General features: G+C 34.8%; 1 protein-coding gene across 12 annotated transcripts in view; it reads right to left on the reverse strand.

Annotated features, from left to right (window-relative positions):
* Positions 1-22435, reverse strand: part of LOC121861471 (protein turtle-like) — a 129654-nt gene that overhangs the window by 50354 nt on the left and 56865 nt on the right. For 8 of the 12 annotated variants that reach the window (XM_042359230.1, XM_042359228.1, XM_042359227.1 and 5 more), the window contains 2 exons: positions 12363-12434; positions 11323-11400 (listed from right to left, as the gene is read on the reverse strand). In XM_042359230.1, the coding sequence (XP_042215164.1) occupies positions 11323-11400; positions 12363-12434 (150 nt within the window). The remainder of the gene's footprint in view (positions 1-11322; positions 11401-12362; positions 12435-22435) is intronic. The other 4 variants (XM_042359237.1, XM_042359235.1, XM_042359238.1 and 1 more) reach the window with 2 other exon arrangements.

The raw sequence follows: 22435 nt of genomic DNA on the forward strand, positions 1-22435 counted from the left end.
TATTATTATCAGTAAATATACCGATATGCATTACTGACCACCTCCACGGCTAAAAATAGCCCAATCTCGCGGTCACTTTCCCTTTCTTGTCTCCTCACTGGCAAATGGGGGGGGGCGTGGGGAGGGGTGTGTGATGATAGCTGTGTTTATTACAGGGGTATAATTCTCTTTTACGGTATGTTAGACAGGTTTATAATACATTTTTATTATTTTAATATACCGGTAATCTTAATTTGAATCCAGCTTGCCAAACGTAAGTTTCAGTATAAAATAATTAGTGGTAAGACCTTGTGAGTGGCTTATGATGTTTCCATCACCACTCTTGACACACTAAACCACAATATTTAAGAGGTAAGAATTTTATACTTGGTGGTTTAGACGACCCCCTAACTTTGGGCAGATTTTTTTAATGTTCAAATTCCGTCTTATAAGCCGAGATATACGGTATGCTAGTTTAATTATATACGAGTATGTTGAGTAAGTACTGAGTCTGCAATAAGCCCAGGAGGTGAGCCTGGTAGTTATATGATTAATACAATATCTTTCCCCATTGATTGCATATTAATAAACTTGTTTTTAGAGTACTTTAGGTGTATTCCTTTCTCCCACAGTATTTTACCTTTATTTCCATCCAAGTGACTTGATACCAGAATTACCATACCCATGTGCCTAGACCCTCGACCATGCTACCAAAAGAAGGTCCATGCTACCAAAAGAAGGTCCATGCTACCAAAAGAATAGGTGACGGAACTGAGTAAGAGTAAGACTAAGAGAAGTAAGTAAGATGAGGGTGGTGTAGCCACAGTGGGAACCCGCATCCTCACACCATCATAAAATTAAGAAGTTATTTTTACTACAACGTAGGTATTGTGTCTGAAAAAGTGGAGTTTGGGGGTCGGCCCGGTCTCTATTTCAATTAATCCCATATGTTATGTTGTTCACTTTACGCATTTCTCACTTTCCGCGGTACCCTGTGGGTTGAATTAACCGTGTAAAGTGAGGGTTCACTGTATTCGTTATGACCGTATTATTGGAATTAAATCAACATATTGAAAGGAAAAAAGTACAAATAATTTTTTAGTAGTGTATCGACTAAAAGAAAAGGAAGTACGTACTATTGGTATGCGGTATACGTACTATTGCACCTAACTTTCATGAGCAATTGAAATGATTATGAAATGGTCAGCTACCGGTAAATCAACGAGAAATTTACACAATGGTCACAAATTGACACTGTAGACGATAATGGGAAGATGGTATGAGAAAGTGCACATGACAGAATTTCTTATTAATGTACAGTCACCTCCATATATACCTTGTACAGTGGCTGGCACATTTTGCGAGATGTGACATCAATGTGGAATACTTATCTGGCATCCTTAGTCTGGCTCTTATTGCAAGGTTTCATAGGGCCATTCTTGGAGTTTTAATACTATTCAATATAAGCAAACACAGAGTTGCCACATCTAACAAACTGTGCAATCACTGCACCAAATGTAAGTGCAGGCCAATATACATTGTTATCACACATTACACAGTGGTATTTTGTTCAAATGTCAGAAATAAATCTTTATATCTTGCTTATGTGAGAATGATAAGTAACTTGCGAGTAATTATGTTTTAAGGAAAACCTAATATGATGCATATAATATCTTTGCATTATTTTTTTTTTTACTATTGGATACTGTATTACAAATATTACTTAAAAAAAAAGATGAAAAACAATAACCATAATATAATTACCAAGCATAGCAGAAAAACACATTACCAAATGGGGTTAAATGATTTTATCTCCAAAGATGTACTTTTACATGATCAAACATCTTAAACAAAATCCTTGAAACTGTCATGCATGGACCATAAAAAATTATCAACTGAACATTTGATCATTTAATATTAGAAGTGGTCTAATAATATGGTATAGAAATGATCTACAGTGAGTTCTGCTATAACGCGTGTTTTGTCAACGCGAATTGGCTGTGACACAATTGATGAATAGAAGAACAATATTTGTAAAACACGAACGCGTGTTGGCTATAACGCGATTCCACTCGAATGGTTGTTGTCGCCTGGAGCGGGATTAAGCAGTGTTTACAGTTCATGTTCGACATCACATATTCAATTGATTTATGTGTTTTGCTTGTAAAGAATTGCAGAAATAATTTATGTAATATTTATGTATACAGTATAACTGTACAGTATATGTAAATTGTAAAATTTTAAATGAGAGAAAAACAAAATATGTAGCATTTTACACCCGCGCTCTCTGTTTACATCACACAGATCAGTTTGAAACGCGTGGGAAGTTTTTAAGCGACCTCAGTGATTTTTGCTTACTGTTTCTCCAATTTTGTGACTATGGAAAAGAAGAATATCTCCAGGAAGCGTTCTGGTGATCGCATTTCCGGTGGTGATCGTAAAAGAAAGGCTATAACACTTGATGAAAAGCTTGATGTTGTCAAGCGTTTTGAAAATAAGGAAAGAACATGTGATATTGTGCGTGCAACGGGAATAAAGGAGTCTACTTTACGCACCATTGGAGACAATGCAGGAAAGATTAAAGCAAGCTGTATTGCTGGAAAAACCTCGAGTGCGAGCAAAAATGTGAGATCACAGCCAAGGGAACTTTAGGAGATGGAATGGCTTCTAAGTGTTTGGATAGAAGACCAAACGAAAAAGCAATCTGGGACCAGCTTCCTCACCATTAAAGAGAAAGCCTTATCAATACATGAGGACCTAGAAAAAAGCTGAAAATCCTGATGATGTGATTGCCTTTAGTGCTAGTAGTGGATGGTTTTCTGGTTTTAAGAACCGCTATGCATTTCATAATGTAAAGTTATGTGGTGAAGCAGCAAGTGCCTGACACTGACAATGACAACTGTCAAATCCTGTCTGCATGACTCCTCAACCTCAACATCAACCTTCTCCCCCATCAAGTTATATTCATATTTTTTCAAGGTAAAGTGTAACATTTACTGTATGATTTCATTATTAGATATGAATGTACCATTTATTTAGACTGTGCTATCCTTTGTGTTAGGCTAACTACTAAATTTTTTTCGATTTCGAGTAATCTGCACCTAACCGAATTTCTAGAACGCGAGGTTTTGCAAGAACACAACTATCGCGTTATAGCAGAACTGACTGTATATAAAATGTTTCTTGAGTACTGTAAATATTTTTCCTTAAAAGTGATTTTTTTTTCATAGACTTCATTGAACTAAGTCAGTAGTACATTAAAGAATGATTCACACAGTTATGAATTCAACTGAAAATTAAAATAAATAATTTTTTAGGTGGAAAATAGTAATTACCGGTACTATTATCACCAGCTCTTCAATAATTCAATGACCATCCGTTAAAATTTGATTTCATAAAGGGATTTATTAAACCTACATGCCTGATAACTGCCAACTTTAAAAAACATTATAAATTTATAAAGAGTAGATCATTGAGCAAAGTTATGCATGCATCATCTAGCTAGGAGTGCTAGAAGTATGACAGGGGGATGATTCACTTAACATGAGCTGTACATATTTGGAATGATATTTTAGATTGTTACATAGCAATCAGCAAAGAGTGACAAGGAATTAGTTATGAGGAAAATAAAAGCTCACAATTAAGTCATTAAATAATGCTTATGATAATGTTTCATGTTTCATACTGCAATCAAGAAATGTGAGAATGTATCACTGTACCACTGGTACAGGAAGTCCTCGCTTAACGTTGTTTCGGCACAAATTGCTAAAATTTAGAGACCAAAAATTCGTTTAACTTCCCGGTGACTCGGTACGAAGTCGTTTGAGTCGTCACGGACTACTTTTTACCTTTTTCACAATATGTATTTAAGATGGTGTGTGCATGTAAATGATTAAAAATAAATGAAGAAAGTTACTATATCTACCGAAAAATAAGTTGGAAAAACATGTACAGTACTTAAATGTACTTAAGGGACTAAAATGTTTATCTCTAGTGCAAAATATATGATGTCTATTGTCATATTATTTGCTGTCTTGCAAAGATTCCAGCAATGCAATTTATATTCTGCTAACTTTAGTCTGTGACATTTTATAAGATAAAAAATTTAAGCCTAAACCGCCTTTAATCTTGCCGGAAGTTCGGAGGAGGAGGTGCTGTATTATGACAGCCGGGGCCAGCCAACCAAGTTGCTTGAGACTCTCTTCAACTAAATGCTTTTTTTCTGTTTCCAAGCAAATTATTGGTCAATTTGAAATTTATTTTACATATTGACAATATATAATGCAGTGCAGTGTTGATTTAAAGAAAATAATCTTGAATTACAGCAAGAGAACTAAAATTTTATGGGTGAAATGGCACCATGGGGTGCCTCTCTTCCACCCCAATGCCTTCTCTTCTCCCTTCTCCTTCACCCCCCATTCTAATTCCCATCATCATTATCATCATCATCCAGGAGCCTTCTACATACACACCTCAAAGTAAGTGTACTTTACTACCTTTTTTTGTTGATTTTAGGCAATTTTCGGTGAGGTGGAACCAATTACCCAATGAAACAATGGTTTTGGTTAACGAGCAACCTACTGGAACGAATTGTGGGACCAGTGTGTGTGTGTGTGTGTGTGTGTGTGTATATATATATATATATATATATATATATATATATATATATATATATATATATATATATATATATATATATATATATATATATATATATATATATATATATATATATATATATATATATATATATATATATATATATATATATATATATATATATATATATATATATATACATATACAGTTAACCCTCACTTTACGCGGTCCCACATTCCGCGTTTCCACGTTTACGCGGTGCCTTGCCAGAACCTAACGTGCTCACATTACGCGGTACGTGAACCCCATTACGCGGAGTGTGTCCGGCGCGACGCTATTTTTAGATTCGCCCCACCTGCCACCCGCCCGCCTGTGCTCCTCGCCTCTCCCTCCTCCTCCCTCCGCTTGGGCAAGCCGCGCGGTAAGGTTGTGCAGTGTGTGTCTTTGTTGCATTATCACTGACGTCATATGACGTATCCGACTGTGATTGGCCATGCATCCCTACCCGCCTCTGCTGCTAGCTGTAATTTGCTTAAAGTATTATGACGTGTCCACCCGGGGGGGGGAGGGAGGGAGGGAGGAAAGACGACGCTTGACCTAGCCGCGGCAGTTTCATCCCTCAAGGCCACACCGTGTAATCGTGCATCCATTGTTCAGTAAAATGGCTTCCGCCGGACCACCACCCCCAGAGAGAAACCTTTCCTTACCTGGACCCAGCGGCACTAAGCCAAAGAAGACACGACGTTCCTTAAGCTACGAGGTGAAGTATACCATCATCCAAGAGTTGGAGAAAGGAACAAGGCAGGTTGATTTGGCGCGCCAGCATGGTGTGAATGAATCTACGATTCGAACAATAAAGAAGGATGCAGCCAAGATAAAGGAGCACATGAAGATCACAAAGTCTACAGGTGCTTCTATGATCAAGTATTTTCACAACCAGGTGCTTCTCAAGACAGAAAAATTACTTGTGAGGTACTTGGTGCGTCAGGCGCGACGGAACATGGCGGTCGACACGCGCTCTGTTAAGGACTACGCACGTGAACTGTACATGGCAGTGGCACGAAAGATGGGAATTACAGAGCCCAAACCCTTTAATGCTTCCTCTGGGTGGTTACAGAGGTTTAAGATCCGGAACAAGATCACCAATATAAACATTGGTGGTGAAGAAGCGAGTGCTGACCGTGCTGCGGCTAGGGAATTTCCTCCGTTTTTACGTGAGATTATGGAGGAAGGACAGTACAGTGACGACCAGGTGTTTAACATGGACGAATCTGGTTTTTTCTGGAAAAAGCTACCTTCCAAGTCCTTCGTTGTAAAGAATGCCAGCAGGATTCGGGGCCGGAAGATGCAGAAGGAACGCATCACCGTCCTGTTTACCACCAATGCCTCCGGTACCTGTAAGCTCAAGTTATTGGTGATCCACACAGCACGCAAGCCGCACGCCTACAAAACCATGGACATGACCAAGCTAAATGTCCACTGGCTGACCGCACGTAAGGCGTGGATGTTCTCTACACTGTCCCTCTCCTGGTTTGATGACTGTTTTGTTCCCGATGTAAAGAAATTTTGTGAGCGACAGAATGTGCCATTCAATATTTTGTTGCTGCTGGACAACGCACCAGGACACTCGCCCCTACTGTTAGATCGTCACCCCAACGTAAAAGTGGTCTTCCTTCCTCCCAACACTACGTCTATATTACAGCCCATGGACCAAGAGTTAATCTGTAATGTAAAAGCTGCATTCTCAACAAAAAAATTCAAACTCCTGAACGACTACACCAACACCAGGGAAGAGTTGCGTAACCTGAGTGACACCACCACCGATAGCAAGAGCGAAGAAGATGAGGATCAACAGTTGGCACAGCAAAAAATACTGTTCAAACAATTCTGGAGAGTATTTAACATCAAGAAAGCTGTGGACTTCTTGGTGGAGTCATGGGATCAGCTGTCTATTGCTACAATTCGTCACGCATGGAGACATGTGTTGCATGGAATACCAGGTGAGAGGAGGAGTCAATCTGTGACTGGTGAGGTTCAGACTGTTGCAGTAGCAGTGGACCTTGCCAGAGAAGCTGCGCAGACTGTTACAGTTCCAGGCTTCTCCGAGACCACCAACGACGACATCCTGGAGGTGATCAGAGATCCTGAAGTGACTGCCGACGAGATGTTGGAAGAAGATCACGCCAGTGAAGAGGAGGAAGAAGGTGCGTCATTCTCCGAAGAACACAGTTTAACTCATAGTGATATTAAGGGTGCCATGGAGTGTGCAGAGAAAATGAAGTCCTTCCTTTCCCGCGACAATGACGATGACCGCTATGAAGTCTTCCATACCCGGCTGGTGCAGGCTATGGAGCCGTACATCATGGTGTATCAAGACAACATAAACACCAGCCGTCAAAAAAGCATAACCGAGTTCTTCGCCCGCAACCCACCACAGCCAGCCCAAGCCAGTGATAGTGACAGTGAAGATGACTTTGAGGGATTTGTCAGGGAAGCCCTGACAACTGTAAGTGACAGTGATGGTGATTCACCTAGTAATGGTGATTCACCTGAGGGCCAGTAATCTGCCCTCTGCCTCGGAACCAGCCTCCATCCCCGTATGCCGACCCATCTCTTCTACTAACGTAAGTGTTCCACATAACTTTTAGTTTTTCTAACCTAACCTTTATTTTTCCTATGTTAACCTTTATTTTTCCTAACCTAACCTCTTCTATATTACTTGTTTTTTCATACCATCATAAAGTTAAGATAAAATTTTTACTACAACATAGTTGTGTGTTGTCAAAAAGTGGAGTTTGGGGGGTCGGCCCGGACTCTATTTCAATTAATCCCATATGTTATGTTATTCACTTTACGCGGGACCATGCGGGTTACATTAACCGCGTAAAGTGAGGGTTAACTGTGTGTGTGTGTGTGTATATATATATATATATATATATATATATATATATATATATATATATATATATATATATATATATATATATATATATATATATATATATATATATATATATATATATATATATATATATATATATATATATATATATATATATATATATATATATATATATATATATATATATATATATATATATATATATATATATATATATATATATATATATATATCCAACCTTACACACTTATGTCATTCAATAGGCTGAAAATCATAAATTTGTTTTACTGAATAAAAAGCTAAAAGTACTGTACTATAAATGTGGGGGTTTACTATACAGACTCGTGCCTCATTGTACGTAACATGCATAAGACTACACTCTTCCACACAACAACCTGGTTGTCTTCAATGATCATAATGTAAATGTAGTAGAGCATAACAAATTAATATCTACTCCAGCACATCTCCATTCAAGAAAACTAGTAGCTAAACAATAATTTAATATCTTTGTTCAGTGCAAACATATTAGAAAACATATAAACGTAACAAACTAAATAGCCTATGTAGTCTCCAGCACATTTGGATTAAGAAAAATATTCTACTAATATTTTTTTAGAAATTAATATTTCTATTCGATACCAAACACCCTAAAATGACATTAAGATACTGTTTTCTAATACAGTACTGTATAAATCTATATAGTTTGTCAGAAATGTGTGTGAAAGACTAAAGCCTCATCATTAGGGTTATGTTTTGCTTTCAAAGTATTATCCTCTTCTGTATACAGTATCTGTGCATCAATACAAACCCATCGTACAGTAAGATAAATACTGTATAGTATACCGCATTTCTGTACACTAGATAAATTTAGTGTTTGGTTCATCCTACACTCCTAAGTGTACAGTAACATCACTCAGGTGATTTGATTTACCAAATGAACATTAATACAGTATATATCCCCTCCAGTACATTCTTATTAAAAAAATATTACTGTAACAAATCAGTACTTTCGATACATACCCACCAGATATGAAGATATTTTAATGTACAGGATACAGTATATTACTTAGTGCCCTGACCATGCCCTAATTGTTTTCTTTGTCCTGTTATTATTCTGGAGTAAATCTTCTTGGAATATAATTACTGGAGAATCCCTAATCTGTTCTTATCATGTTCTGGATGCTCAGGTGTCTGGTAATTCAGCATATAATACTGCTGTATTAGCCATTATTGGGGAGACAAATAATGCAATGTCCTTTATCTGAAAACTCTTAGGTCCTGACCATTTCTGATGAAATAAGTCCTCTGTGTGTGTATGTGTTGTTAAGTACAGTGGTCCCTCGGTTAACGAACGCCTCGGTTAACGAAATTTCGGTTAACGAACTGCCTCCCATAAGATTCTTAAATTCGGTTAACGAACAAAAATTCGGTTAATGAATTTCTTACGAACCGACCTCAACATGTTTTCGCTTGCACTGGCCGGTCAACCAGCTTTAGTATTAGTCCGCCAATACATTAATCGGTTCTAGGGCTTAAATTCCTTACTATTTTAGTAAATATCAAGAAGTTTATACTATTCAATAATTTTAAAAGTTTAATATTCACCTTAGTCATTTTAACAACAATTATTGGTTACAATTGAAGGTAAAGTGACTAGTTTAATGCGCGCATCCAGCCTCTCAACACAAGCAAATAGGCATGGCCCTCTGTTTCAATTTCGGAGGTAACATCTGGGTTTAATTTCTCTCAACTAAATGCTTTTTTTCTGTGTTTCTACAAAATTATTGGTCATTTTGAAAATATATTTTACATATTGACAATATACGAGTGCAGTGTTGATTTAAAGAAATAATCTGAAATACACCAAGAGAAATTCAAATTTTATAGGGTGAGAAATGGTGCCATGGGGTGACTTCTTTCCACCCCTCAATGCTCTCTTTCTCCTTCCGCCACCCTCATTCTAATTCCCATCATCATCATCATCATCATCCAGGAGCCTTCTACATACACACCTCAAAGTAAGTGAACTTTTCTACCATTTTTGTTGAATTTAGGCAATTTTCGGTGAGCTGGAACCAATTACCCAAAAACCCATTGAAACAATGGTTTCGGTTAACAAATTTTTCGGTTAACGAACAACCTGCTGGAACGGATTGTGTTCGTTAACCGAGGGACCACTGTATATATACTGTATAGTAGTTCCAGTGGTTGGCAAATCCGTGGTTGGCAAAACTAAAGGCTTAAGGTAAATGGGATAGGTTCCATGACTGTGGATAACACTCGTCAAAGCCTAACTAAGTTGACTGTTCTTTCACTAAACAATACCTGTATTGGACATTTAATTTAATATGAATCAAATACATAGAAAACAGCTTAATATAAACAAAATACACTGTAGTCATAAAAATTTTACAGTACACCTCCGTGGAGATGGTATGTTGTTATATAATAATAATAAAAAATGAGGAGCATGGGTCTGTATGTAAGTGAAGTGAATGGGTGTGTAGACTTGGCAAGTTGCCAAGTTAGACTGTCCCTAAACTACATCCCCTTAGCTCTCCCCCTACCAGGCCGAGGTGTGAGCTGTGTTGTTATTTTTCAACTTGTAATTTTGGGTAGATACAGCTGCTTCCCAACTTACGACGGGGTTAGGGACCCAAATCCAGGTCGTAAGTCGAAATGGTCGTAAGTCGAAAATGCTTAAATAATACTGTACATAGAAAATCTAAAATGGGTGTATTTTTCTTCTCAGCACCACAAAACTCTCACTTTTAAGCTTGCCAGCCATTTTAAAGTGAATTACAAACGAAAATTTTGTCAGTACACAGCGCAATCGCTGACGTTGGGATTAAAAAATACGTAATTTGACAAAATTTTGGTACGACTGAGGCGGTCGTATGTCCGGGTGGTCGTAAGTCAAGTAGGTCATAAGTCAGGGAGTAGCTGTATATGTAATTTCCTTTTTTCTTTTTTACTCTGTTATATGCATACACAGTTGTTCACGATGTGCAAAAAATTAAATACAAGAAATGATTACCATAAGGTATGCAGGAATTAGCACACAATCGTGGGAGGGGGAGGGGAAGCACGCTCCAGTGTCCTTAGTGAAATGATTGTCAAATGGCAATGCAGTATTTTTTCTTTTTTTTTGTTCAATCCAGAATGCGAAGTCTAGCTTTATACCTACAGTAGGTATGTTAATGCTTAGCAATAACTCGCCAAGCCAATACAAGTTTTGTTATGGATAATTTGAACAGCCAAGTTGTTATATCTTTTATTATCATAATAAATGTATGTATGTATGTATGTGTGTGTTAAATTTTTTCCATAAAAAAAAAAACACTTATATGCTCCCAAGGGAGACGTGCTATAGGATTTATCAAGTACCAATGAGTCGATAGCTAACTTTTAAGCCAATCTAATTAAACCAAGATATAAGGCAAATGATTCAATCGTGATTATATATCAGCAATGTAATAAGACCTAAGACCATACTGTTAAGATCACAGACTAAGCATACTTTCTGAAATACAGGTACAGAATGCTGAACCTGACAGAATTGCAAATGTGTGAGTGAATAAAAAATGTGATTTGTTTAAATACTGCTGTAATATTTTTGGGGTTGAAATTTCTGGTGACTAGTACAGTACAATATATTGCAACCTATACTTTTGCACTTAGAAATGTACACTGTAAATATTGAATTACTTTCTTATTACATCTAGCTTTGTGGCTCTGATTACTTAACAAAATCATGAAGCATTTGTACAGCAACATAAAGCAATGAAACAAATTTAAGGAACAAATTAATGATAAATTAATGATAAAATAAGAAGCAATACCTGCAGGGTTCAATATCGTTGGAACATATGTGGAGCCAGAGGAATCAGTTGGGAACACAACCATGCTATAATCATATACTGTAAAATGATGTATATAAAATTAGCTTTAAAGAACAAAAATCATAAATCACATTTGAAAGAATATATATACAGTATATATATATATATATATATATATATATATATATATATATATATATATATATATATATATCCTAGAAAACCAATATGCAGTATAATTGAACATAATATATATTCTGGTTCATGCAATAAACAAAAAATCTACAAAATAATCACAATTTAAACAAGAAAGTAGCAAAACAAACTGGAAATATTCAACTCAAACAAATAAAACCAAACTGGAAACATCCAACTCATGGAGAATGGAGAAAATGCAGAACAGCTTTCCTCCTTTACTTTCTCTTTAATAAAGTACAATATCATATTCTCACATTTTGTTTCAAATAGGAAGTCTGGGTTCTGTTGGTGGTTATATTATCTATCTGAGTATCAGACTCAGCAAACCTTAAGAAACATGCATAGTGTTTTGGGAATAATAATAATAGTAAACATACACTATCATTTGCAGTGGTGGACTTTCATTTGATTAGATCTACACATGCCTACTAGAAACAGATAATGTGTAAGTGGGCATTCTGGATATGAAATGATGTAGACAATGAACTTACAAGTGAGTGAAATTGATGAGAGAAGTTTTACACCAGCAATGTGAAACAGAAATGCATTGCAAGGCTTTAAATCCGCTTCAAGACAACTATCTCAGCACAAGCAAAGCAAATTCTAAAATGACTACCTGAAGTAAAGTTGTCATACACATAATGATCTAAGTGAGAGTATCAGTATTATAGAATAAGTAACAAATACACTGAAGTGAGTGTAACAAAAATAAATAGGTACAAGCATATACTACCATAAAACAACAGTACTACATAATGACTTAAAATAAGAACATCAAATGAATATGACTAATTCCTAAAAGAAAGAAATTGCCAGGGAATAAGGAGAAAAAGAGACCTTACCGGGAACACCAGGTGTTGTAGTTTCAACTGTCGGCGGTTTTGTCCCAGATGGCGGTTCACGACCTCCACTACCTATCCATGGCCAAGCGTAGGCGAGGTTAGAAGCCAGAAGAAAAGCCCGGAGAAGAAAAAATGTAAGAATAAAGAAGGCCAGGCAAAGGTGACTTTTCACAAATAGAAAAGGAATAAGTACAGGAGAGAAGGGGAACATGAAATGGAGGACTGTTTGTGGTAATTACATAGAAATGGAGGAAGGAAGAAGCAGATGAAGGGAGGGCATTAAGGAGAAAGAGCATGGGGCAAGAAGGTAAATACTATATGCAAAAAAGAAAAAGCCATTTTTTTCTAAAAACCAGTTTTTGTGATATGACCCAGAATGTCCCATTCTGGGTTGAACAAAAATGAGATACTATATAGTTCAAGATGAAAGTAGAGTTTAAAAATAAATATAGCAGAAATAATGTAATGAAGTGAAAAAAAAACAGAGATAAGTGAAGAGGGATAAATAAGAGATGAGGCATAGGAGAAAAATATGAGTGGGAAAGAAAAAAATAATAATTTGAGGTATTTTTACCTATCACAAAAGGTGTCATCCTCTTGACTGCAGTCTTATTAATACCCAATAAACACCAATGAAATCTAAACCACTGTAAATCACCAAAAAGTCTGAGGCTTGAATGGTTTTCGTAAACTGGCTGCCCTGTCTCATTTAAAGATAAGTTTAACCCCTCTGCCACTTAAGCTCCAATTCTGGCTTCAAAACTTTTCCAAATGCTGACATATATATGAGAATTTAAGACACTCAAGTCATTGTCATGATATTTTGTGATTTTCTTTCATTCAGGTGAGAAAGTAGCCATGAGAGATGCACATGACAACAGTGATATTACTAATAAACATCACTGATATAGTGCCTTTTATTTAGTAGAGGCTACATATGACCTTGTGTGTCAGCTGAATTATCTAAGCTTCACTCATCCTTGATCAAAGCCAATCACATATCCCTTTAACTTCTACACCTCTTCACATTCAATCGTATGTAGCAAATGAATACTAATGAAGTCATTAGCTTATGTGAAGATTTGAGACGGGAAAAAAACGTTTTTTCTAAAAAAACAGTTTTTGTGATATAGTCCAGAATGCGATGCCTAGCTTATACCTAGGTATGTTAATGCCTAGCAATAACTCGCGAGGCCAACATACAGGCAATTAAAACATCTAATAATTACTTAATAAGTAATATTAGGACACGTCGCTACCTGGCATTTAATTGCAATTCTCAAAACCCCCTCCCACACCCTCCATCACACGCACTGCCACCGTCATCTCTTGCCTTAGAGCGAGCAGTAAACAAAAGTCAACTCTCAAGGGGTGGAGATGGGTGGGTTATTGGCGTCGCATTCTGGACTATATCACAAAAACTGGTTTTTAGAAAAAAACGGCTTTTTGTTCAATCCAGAATGCGACGCCTAGCTTTGAATACCTGAGCAGGAGGTGGAGAGGGAGGTGACGTTGCATACAATTGCAATTAAATGCCAGGTAGCGACGTGTCCACCCGATACTACTTATTAAGTAATTATTAGATGTTTCAAACCTGGCAGATATTGAAACGTCTTTAAGTATAAACTAAGCGTCTTATTCTGGAAGGGGGCTAATTTGCAGTTCCTTTACCAAAATGTATTGCTTGGTTCAAGTTTATTCAGAGAAAAAGTTGTCAACATCCAGCACTGGGAGAGAAGGAAGCACTAGGAACTGTTCCATCTTGTTACTAAACTCTTCCTTAAAAAAAAAAAAAGTGAAAGAAAGTGACCCAAAGTTATATAAGATTCAGAAACCCAAACTGTGATTAAAAAGAGTTAGGCTTTTCCTGTTATCAATGATATTTAGTCTGACAAAAACTATGGCAAAAGGTCAATCTGCTGCTTTGGGGACAATTAATGGATAAAGGAGATCAGTACTACCGCCTGGGAAGATATTGGAAGCATTGTCTAATGGTAGACCCTGCTTCCATATGGCATCACAAAAATTATTACCAAGTCCCAGGTTGACTTTGTGCCTCATTTACACACAATTGCAGGGTCTCAATTGTTTCTAGTACTATTAACAACACAACATACATTGTTTCTCACTTTTGACCTTTTTTCATTTCTGTATTAATATTTTTATTATTATTATTATTATTATCATTATTATTACAGTGCTATTATTATTATATTTTTTCAATTTTGAATTTTTTATTAAAATTTTTATTTACTATGAATTATTATTATTATTACATTTGTGCAACCCAGGCCCCAACGTGGGTCGGTGACCTGTGCCCGGGTGGGCTAATCCCCATAAAAAAAAAAATCTAAATTAGGGAGGAAACAGATATCAATTGTGTAGAAACAATTTTAATGGTTTCATGATTGTTTTGAGATTCAAGGAGGTAAAAATAATCAAAAGGTTGTGCTAATTTATGTATCAAGATGGCATTTGTGTATGAGCATAAATGCTCCCCTAGGCAACTCTCCTCTCTGGGAATAAATTCTTCTACACAATTCCTTCCATGTAGAAGATAATCTATTTGGATATCTATTCCTCACCCATCAATTAGTGTCTCTTCTGGAATATTCAGATAAAACACAAGTGCCTCTGTAGTTTCTGAAGTCCAATTTTTGTGAATTATAACTTTGAAATTAATTTCTATTTCCCTGATATTTAATTTCCTTAATTCACAAAATTCACAAATGATCCATCACTAAACCCTTCATGTCTATAATTCTGGCACTGTACCAATAGCCTTAATCTCCAAATTTGTTTTGTAAAATTTATCAATACAGTACATTTTTCAGATGCAGTATGACCTTTTGCTCAGACCAACACTACGAAACACTGATCCTTTCAGTTTTCCTTGAGGCTGTCTCAACATAAAAAAAAGCCTTTTTTTCTAAAAACCAGTTTTTGTTCAGTTCAATCTCACATTATAATAGAAAATGCTGCACAGCATTATAATACAGTACTCCAGCATATCATCTCTCAGTTTCTCCACTTTAGGATAGGCAATTCTTATTCAGGTTCAAGGAAAGTTGTGCTGTATAATATTGGATTCAAATTTAGAATTAAGTTAGATGATTCCCTGGGCAGAATGCATGTACTGCACCTGGCCTTGGAGGGGAATGCTGTTGCCAGCTGCATAGAAATGCATACACAACTTGAGTATATTTGGTTGTTTTTTCTCACTCTGATTGTTGGTAATTAACAATAAAGTAGCTTGATTCCTATCAATACAAACGTTTTCAGACTTTGCCTGAAGCAATTATAAAATCAAAAGTCCTCAGGATGACACACAGAAAGAGAACACTAGAATGGATCAGAAAAAAGTGAGGAATAGAAAAAAAGTTGAAAAGGACAAAGAAAATTCAGAAAAACATGAATGATAAATAAGAGAAAAAAATTATATAAATAGAGACAAGGGAACTCAAGAGGGGCATTAGTAAAGGTGGTGAACAGAACAAATATTGGCTGCCCTCATTTATACTGGCTTCATGAGAACTGGATTCTCACATACACAGTCAACTTTTTATTATCCAAATTTTGTTTATGCAGAGCCAAGGTTAGCATGTACATGGTTGTGTCTCATATTTTTCATCTTTCCCCTGTGTAAGTACAGTACTGTATTAGGATCAAGGGGTTAACACACAATTTGAAATGCATTCTTTGAGATGGATATTATCCCAGTGGCTTAAAATTACCAACCGGCCGTGTGGTTCTCTACATTACTCACCTAACTTCGGCCTCTCCTCAAGGAGAAAACAACAGACTGTATTGTGAGTTGAATATACAGTACAGTTGAGTCTGGATTTACGCGGTTTTGGTTTACGCGTTTTGTCATTTACCCGGTGCCTTGCCAGAATTGAAATGCTTGATTTACGCGGCAAATTTGGTCATTTACGTGGGAAACGACGCGGGCAGGGTGCGCACAAGGTCACCCAGTTATCAAAACATTACCGAGTTCTTCACCCGCCACCCGCCACAGCCGGCCCAAGTAAGTGATAGGGAGGATATGGACTTATATGGACTTTGAGGGGTTTGACAAAGAGGCCCTGCAAGCCTCTGTGGTGGATAGTGATACAATTGATACAAGTGATACAGGTGAGGGCCAATAATCTGCACTCTGCCTCGTAACCAACCCCCCATCCCCGTGTGCCCAGCCATCTTTTCTACTAAAGTAAGTGTTAAAAAACCTAAGATTATTGATATTTCTCTTAATTATTAATTGTGTATGCATACCACCATAAAATTAAGAGGTTATTTTGACTACAAGGTACACATTGTGTCGGAAAAAGTGGAGTTTGGGGGTCGGCCCATTCTCTTATTTCAATTAATCCCATATGTTCTGTTATTTCATTTACGTGTTTCTCGTTTTACGCGGTACTCCGCGGGTTCAATTGACCGCGTAAATGAAGACCCAACTGTACTATGTTTTAATATTCAATTGATAAAATATAGAATGCAAAGAACATGAACTGGCCACTGATGATGGCTGCCATCCCTACAGCTAACTTCCACTGATGATGACTGCCATTAAAAGGTTAATACAGTACAGAATTATCATTAAAAGAAGAACTTTAAATGTGGCTGGGAATGTAATTTCCTAATCACTATGGATATTTATCTTTGTTTTCATGGACTTTGCTTACTACTGTAGTGGCCTTTTCTAGGAACACAACGCCTGGTATAAGAGAGAGAGCAACCTGCATTCACAAGAGAAGGAATATATATATATATATATATATATATATATATATATATATATATATATATATATATATATATATATATATATATATATATATATATATATATATATATATATATATATATATATAAATCACACTGTAAATTATAGCATGATCTAGGTATATGCAGTAACCACAAGGAAAGAAAGAAAAGAAAAAGGCAACAGGAACCGTGTTTTCTTCTTTCCTTGTCAATTATCAACATATATATAATATATATATATATATATATATATATATATATATATATATATATATATATATATATATATATATATATATATATAAAATCACTGTGGAGTGCGTGATCTGGGTATATGCTGATAACCCCACACAAAGGGAAAAGAGAGAAAGAAAGCAAGACTTCGTGTTTTCTTCTTTCATGTGGATTTATCAGCATATATGTATATATATATATATATATAATATATATATATATATATATATATATATATATATATATATATATATATATGAGAGAGAGAGAAAGCAATTGGATGCGAGAAAAAAGGGTCACTGATTTAAAGAGCATAAAAGAATAATATGAAGAGTCGTTAGATTTACTAAAACATTTGATGGTTAGTATAATAATTGCACAGTATTTCTATAAAGAAAAAAAATATAAAACAGCAGGATAAGAGAAAGTAACCAGACCAGATTTAATCCATACACCCAGGAATAAAAAATACTGTTAGATGGGGCTGGTAAAAGGGAAAGTAGGAAGTTGACAAAGCACAGTTCTATGATATACAATATGCTAAATATGCAAAGCCAGTTTATCCTCGTAACTGCTTTGATGTGTTGCAAGTAAAAGATTAAAAAGCCCTCAGAGTCTTGTACAGTATTGAGGAAGGGGACACATACAAGTAGTCCTCTTTATTCGTTGTTTCGTTAATTCGTCATTTGAAAATTAAAGTAATACAGTAATCAAATTATAATTATTTTTTATTCCTATCCTTCTTGCCACTTATCAGTTTACTAGTATGTTGGGCTAGTTTGTCTAACTGTGTGACAGTTATAACAATTCTGTAGTCCAGCATAAGACTCTTCATTTTGTGATGTCTGATTTATTGCAGTTAAGACAATTTTGTTGTTCAGAATCTGGTAGTTCATTAGGCTATGTCCAATTCATTGACTGGTCATTAAATTTTATTGTTAAAAAAAATTCTATATAATCTAAATACAGTACATTGCTGTATTTTGTACAGCATTTAAATTATTTACACTGTTTTGATGTTTCAAACACAACTGAGCAGCATTTTCTGCCAGCCCTGCTGTACACCATGTTGGTTTAGCATTTTATTTGTATGAAAGTGCCTTCCATTTGCATTTTATGACCGCTAGGCATTCAACAAGTGATAGTGCTGCACCGTGAAGTAAAGTGGCTAACAACAACATTGTGACACTGGAGTAAAAGCCTAATAAGTTAAGAACTGTAGTGGGGAAAAGGTTACATCACACGTATCAGTTTCGAGACCATCACTGGTGCCGTAAGTGTTACATATAAATTATCAGTATGATGCATCTATATTTAATAGATTTCTTCGCAATACTATATGTTGATCCATTTTGTAAGATGAATTAAGAAGCAAAGTGACATACCTCAGAATTTTGTATGTGGCAGTAATATTTAGTACTGTATATATTTCAAAGGAAGATACTGTCAGGATACTACAGAAATGAGAGTATTAAATTAAACATTACGTTGACTTTCGTAGTCCTCGAGAATACGTCCACAACGAATAATGAGGGCTTGCTGAAGGTATTGAAAGGCAGGAAAACGATTTTGTTTTCCGTTTTTATATACAGTGGTCCCTCGGTTAACGAACGCTTCGGTTAACGAAATTTCGGTTAGCGAATTACCTTCCATAAGAATCTTCAATTGGGTTAACGAAAAAAAAATTTGATTAACGAAATCCTTACGAAAATCACGTTTTGTTTTGAACATCAGCTAATAAGCTGAGGGGGTACTCAGCAAATTTAGTAATCTCTTCTATGTTTACATTAGTTTCCAATGGAGTAAATAACAAGAAAATTGTGTACTTTAATATTTGTGCATTTTTTTATACAGTATTAAAATTATTGGTCATTCTAAAATTTAGCCAGCCAAGCTCTGTCTACAAGTTTTTTCAACTATTATTTTTGGCTCTTATATATGTGACTTTATTCATTTATTGAAACTCATTTACATGCACACACTGTCCTAAGGGCAAAGCTGAACTGTACATGTAATCAAAATAATACAAATGATTAATAAAATTTTGTCTAGTGCAACCATGGCATGTTTACATTCAAATTAATCACTATCATATAAGAATTCCAGCAATGTAAATTATATTCTCCCAGGTCACTTCTATGACATTTTATAAGCAAAAAACAAAAACTCAATCTAAAGGACAAATAAACAAATAAATATTTCACTAGACCGAAGCTAACTGTCAAACATGTCACTGTCACCCATCCCTCCCAAACCCTCCCCCCCTTCCCAGCAAAGGTTTGCAGGTTATACAGTAGGGTTTTAAGTTATTATCTTATATAATATCACAGACTAAAGTTGGGAGAATATAATTTGCATTGCTGGAACTTTTGCAAGACAGCGAAAAAATTGAATATAAATGTCATATATTTTGCACAATAGATAAAAAAATTTTGCTCTAATAAAATTCTTAAATTAGAACTAAAATTTGTATGTCTAGTGCAAATTATAACTTGTTTATACTGTATTCAAATTAATCACTATCTTATAAGAATTCCAGCAATGTTAATTATATTCTCCCAGGTCATTTCACTGGCATTTTAAAATGATAGAAGCTTAGTCAACAGGACTGTAAAATAAACATATGTACATGAGACCTTCCCCTCCAACTGTCAAACATAAATATCACCTCACCTCCTGCTCACTCCCTCCCTCCCTCCCTCCCAGCCAGGGTTTTAGGCTTACAGTTTTTATCTTATATGATATCTCAGACTAAAGTTAGCAGAATATAATTTGCATTGCTGGAATCCTTGCAAGACAGCAAATAATTTGAATATAAACATCATATATTTTGCACAAGAGATAAAAATTAATCACTTGTATATATATATATATATATATATATATATATATATATATATATATATATATATATATATATATATATATATATATATATATATATATATATATATATATATATATATATATATATATATATATATATATATATATATATATATATATATATATATATTGTATATATATATATATATATATATATATATATATATATATATATATATGAAAAATGCATAGTCAGAAACACTCCTAAATTCCCTAATTGCCCTTTAAATCATATATATATATATATATATATATATATATATATATATATATATATATATATATATATATATATATATATATATATATATATATATATTTCATTAGCTCCACCAGTTATTGCCGAGGATCAGACTGGGAACGCAATCATGTTAGCATTCCCCGGTCACAGTCATAGGCCAGGGCCGTGTGGGTCTCAATCCTGATGTTGAGGTGTTGATTGTGTGTATATATATATATATATATATATATATATATATATATATATATATATATATATATATATATATATATATATATATATATATATATATATATATATATATATATATATATATATATACTGTATATATATATATATATATATATATATATATATATATATATATATATATATATATATATATATATACACACACATTGGGATTTCTATGTATGATTAGGGAATTTTAGGGAGTGTTTCTGACTTTATGCATTTTTTACTTTGATTTTGTATGTACTCTTCCTGTGAGCTTTTGCTTCAAATTACTCCAATATCCTATTGAAATAAATGTGATTCGGTTAATCTAAGTTTTTGGTTAATGAACGACCTTTCTGAACGCACTTGTGTTCGCGAATCCCAGGGACCACTGTATATATATTTTTTTACATTTTGTCTAAAATGTAACTATAATGTTTTTTTCCCCTATCAATAAGTTAATAGACATGTCTCCTGCTAAACCAAAAATAGAAATATAACATTCTAGTACTTCTGTACAGTATATGGCAAGTGCAGATGAAAACAAAAAAGGAAACAATAAATATTATTATTATAATAATAATAATAATAATAATAATAATAATAATAATAATAATAATAATAATAATAATATTAATAATAATAATAATAATAAAGTATATTAAGCATGTTGATGAAGTAAAGAAGTAAGAGAGTTCATGGGAAGTTTTGTTAGAGAAAAAAAGCATGGCAATATGTATGCCATGGATGAAGAAAGAAATTACAAAGAAACTTAACATTATTATAAATGGTTGTTTACATTACATAATACCTAATACTGTACACTGGTGAGTAAATGTCAACAAAATGTGAGAAAAGATCATACTAATACTGCTTAGACAATGAAAACTATTCCTGAGCTGGGGATGATAATATTATTGAAGCTACTTGTATACAGTGGTCCCTCGGTTAACGAACGCCTCGGTTAAAGAATTAAATTCCATAAGAATCTTCAATTCGGTTAATCTAACAAAAATTTGTTAACAAAATTTCTACGTAAAAACATGTGTCAACATGTTATGCCTTTGCTCACCGCTGGAAGATTAGTCCGCCAATTACAGTAATCAGTTATAGGCTTATATTCGTTTCATTGAGTAAATATCAAGAAGGTTGTACTATTCAACAATTTTCCAAGTTTTATATTAAAATTATTAGTCATTTTAACACTTATTTAACATAATGCAGTACAGGGAACTAGTTTTTGGTGCGCCTATCAGCCACTTATTCACCCACCAAGGCCAGTTTGTGGTCTGTTCAGTGGAGGATCTTGCTTGAGGGTCTCTTGAACATATTTTTGTTTTGTAGTACAATTATTGGTCATTCTGAAATTTATTTAAAATAATGACAATATATAGTGCAGTGCAGTGTTGATTTAAAGAAAAATAATCTTGAATTACACTAGTGAACTTAAAATTTTATTGGTGAAATACTGCATCAAGCATGGGGTGATTTCTCTTTTTCCATTCCTTTCTCTTCTCCTCCACTACCACTTCTAATTCCCATCATCCTCATCATCAACCAGGAGCCTTCTACATACACACCTCAAAGTAAGTGTACTTTACTACATTTTTGTTTTACTTTGTATGTACTTTTCGGTGAGCTGGAACCAATTACCCAATATCCCATTGAAACAATGGATTCGGTTAACAAAATTTTCAGTTAACGAACGACCTTCTGGAACGAATTGTGTTCG

This window comes from Homarus americanus, unplaced genomic scaffold (assembly GCF_018991925.1).
Source record: "Homarus americanus isolate GMGI-L3 unplaced genomic scaffold, GMGI_Hamer_2.0 scaffold24260, whole genome shotgun sequence".
Taxonomy (NCBI): Eukaryota; Metazoa; Arthropoda; class Malacostraca; order Decapoda; family Nephropidae; genus Homarus; species Homarus americanus.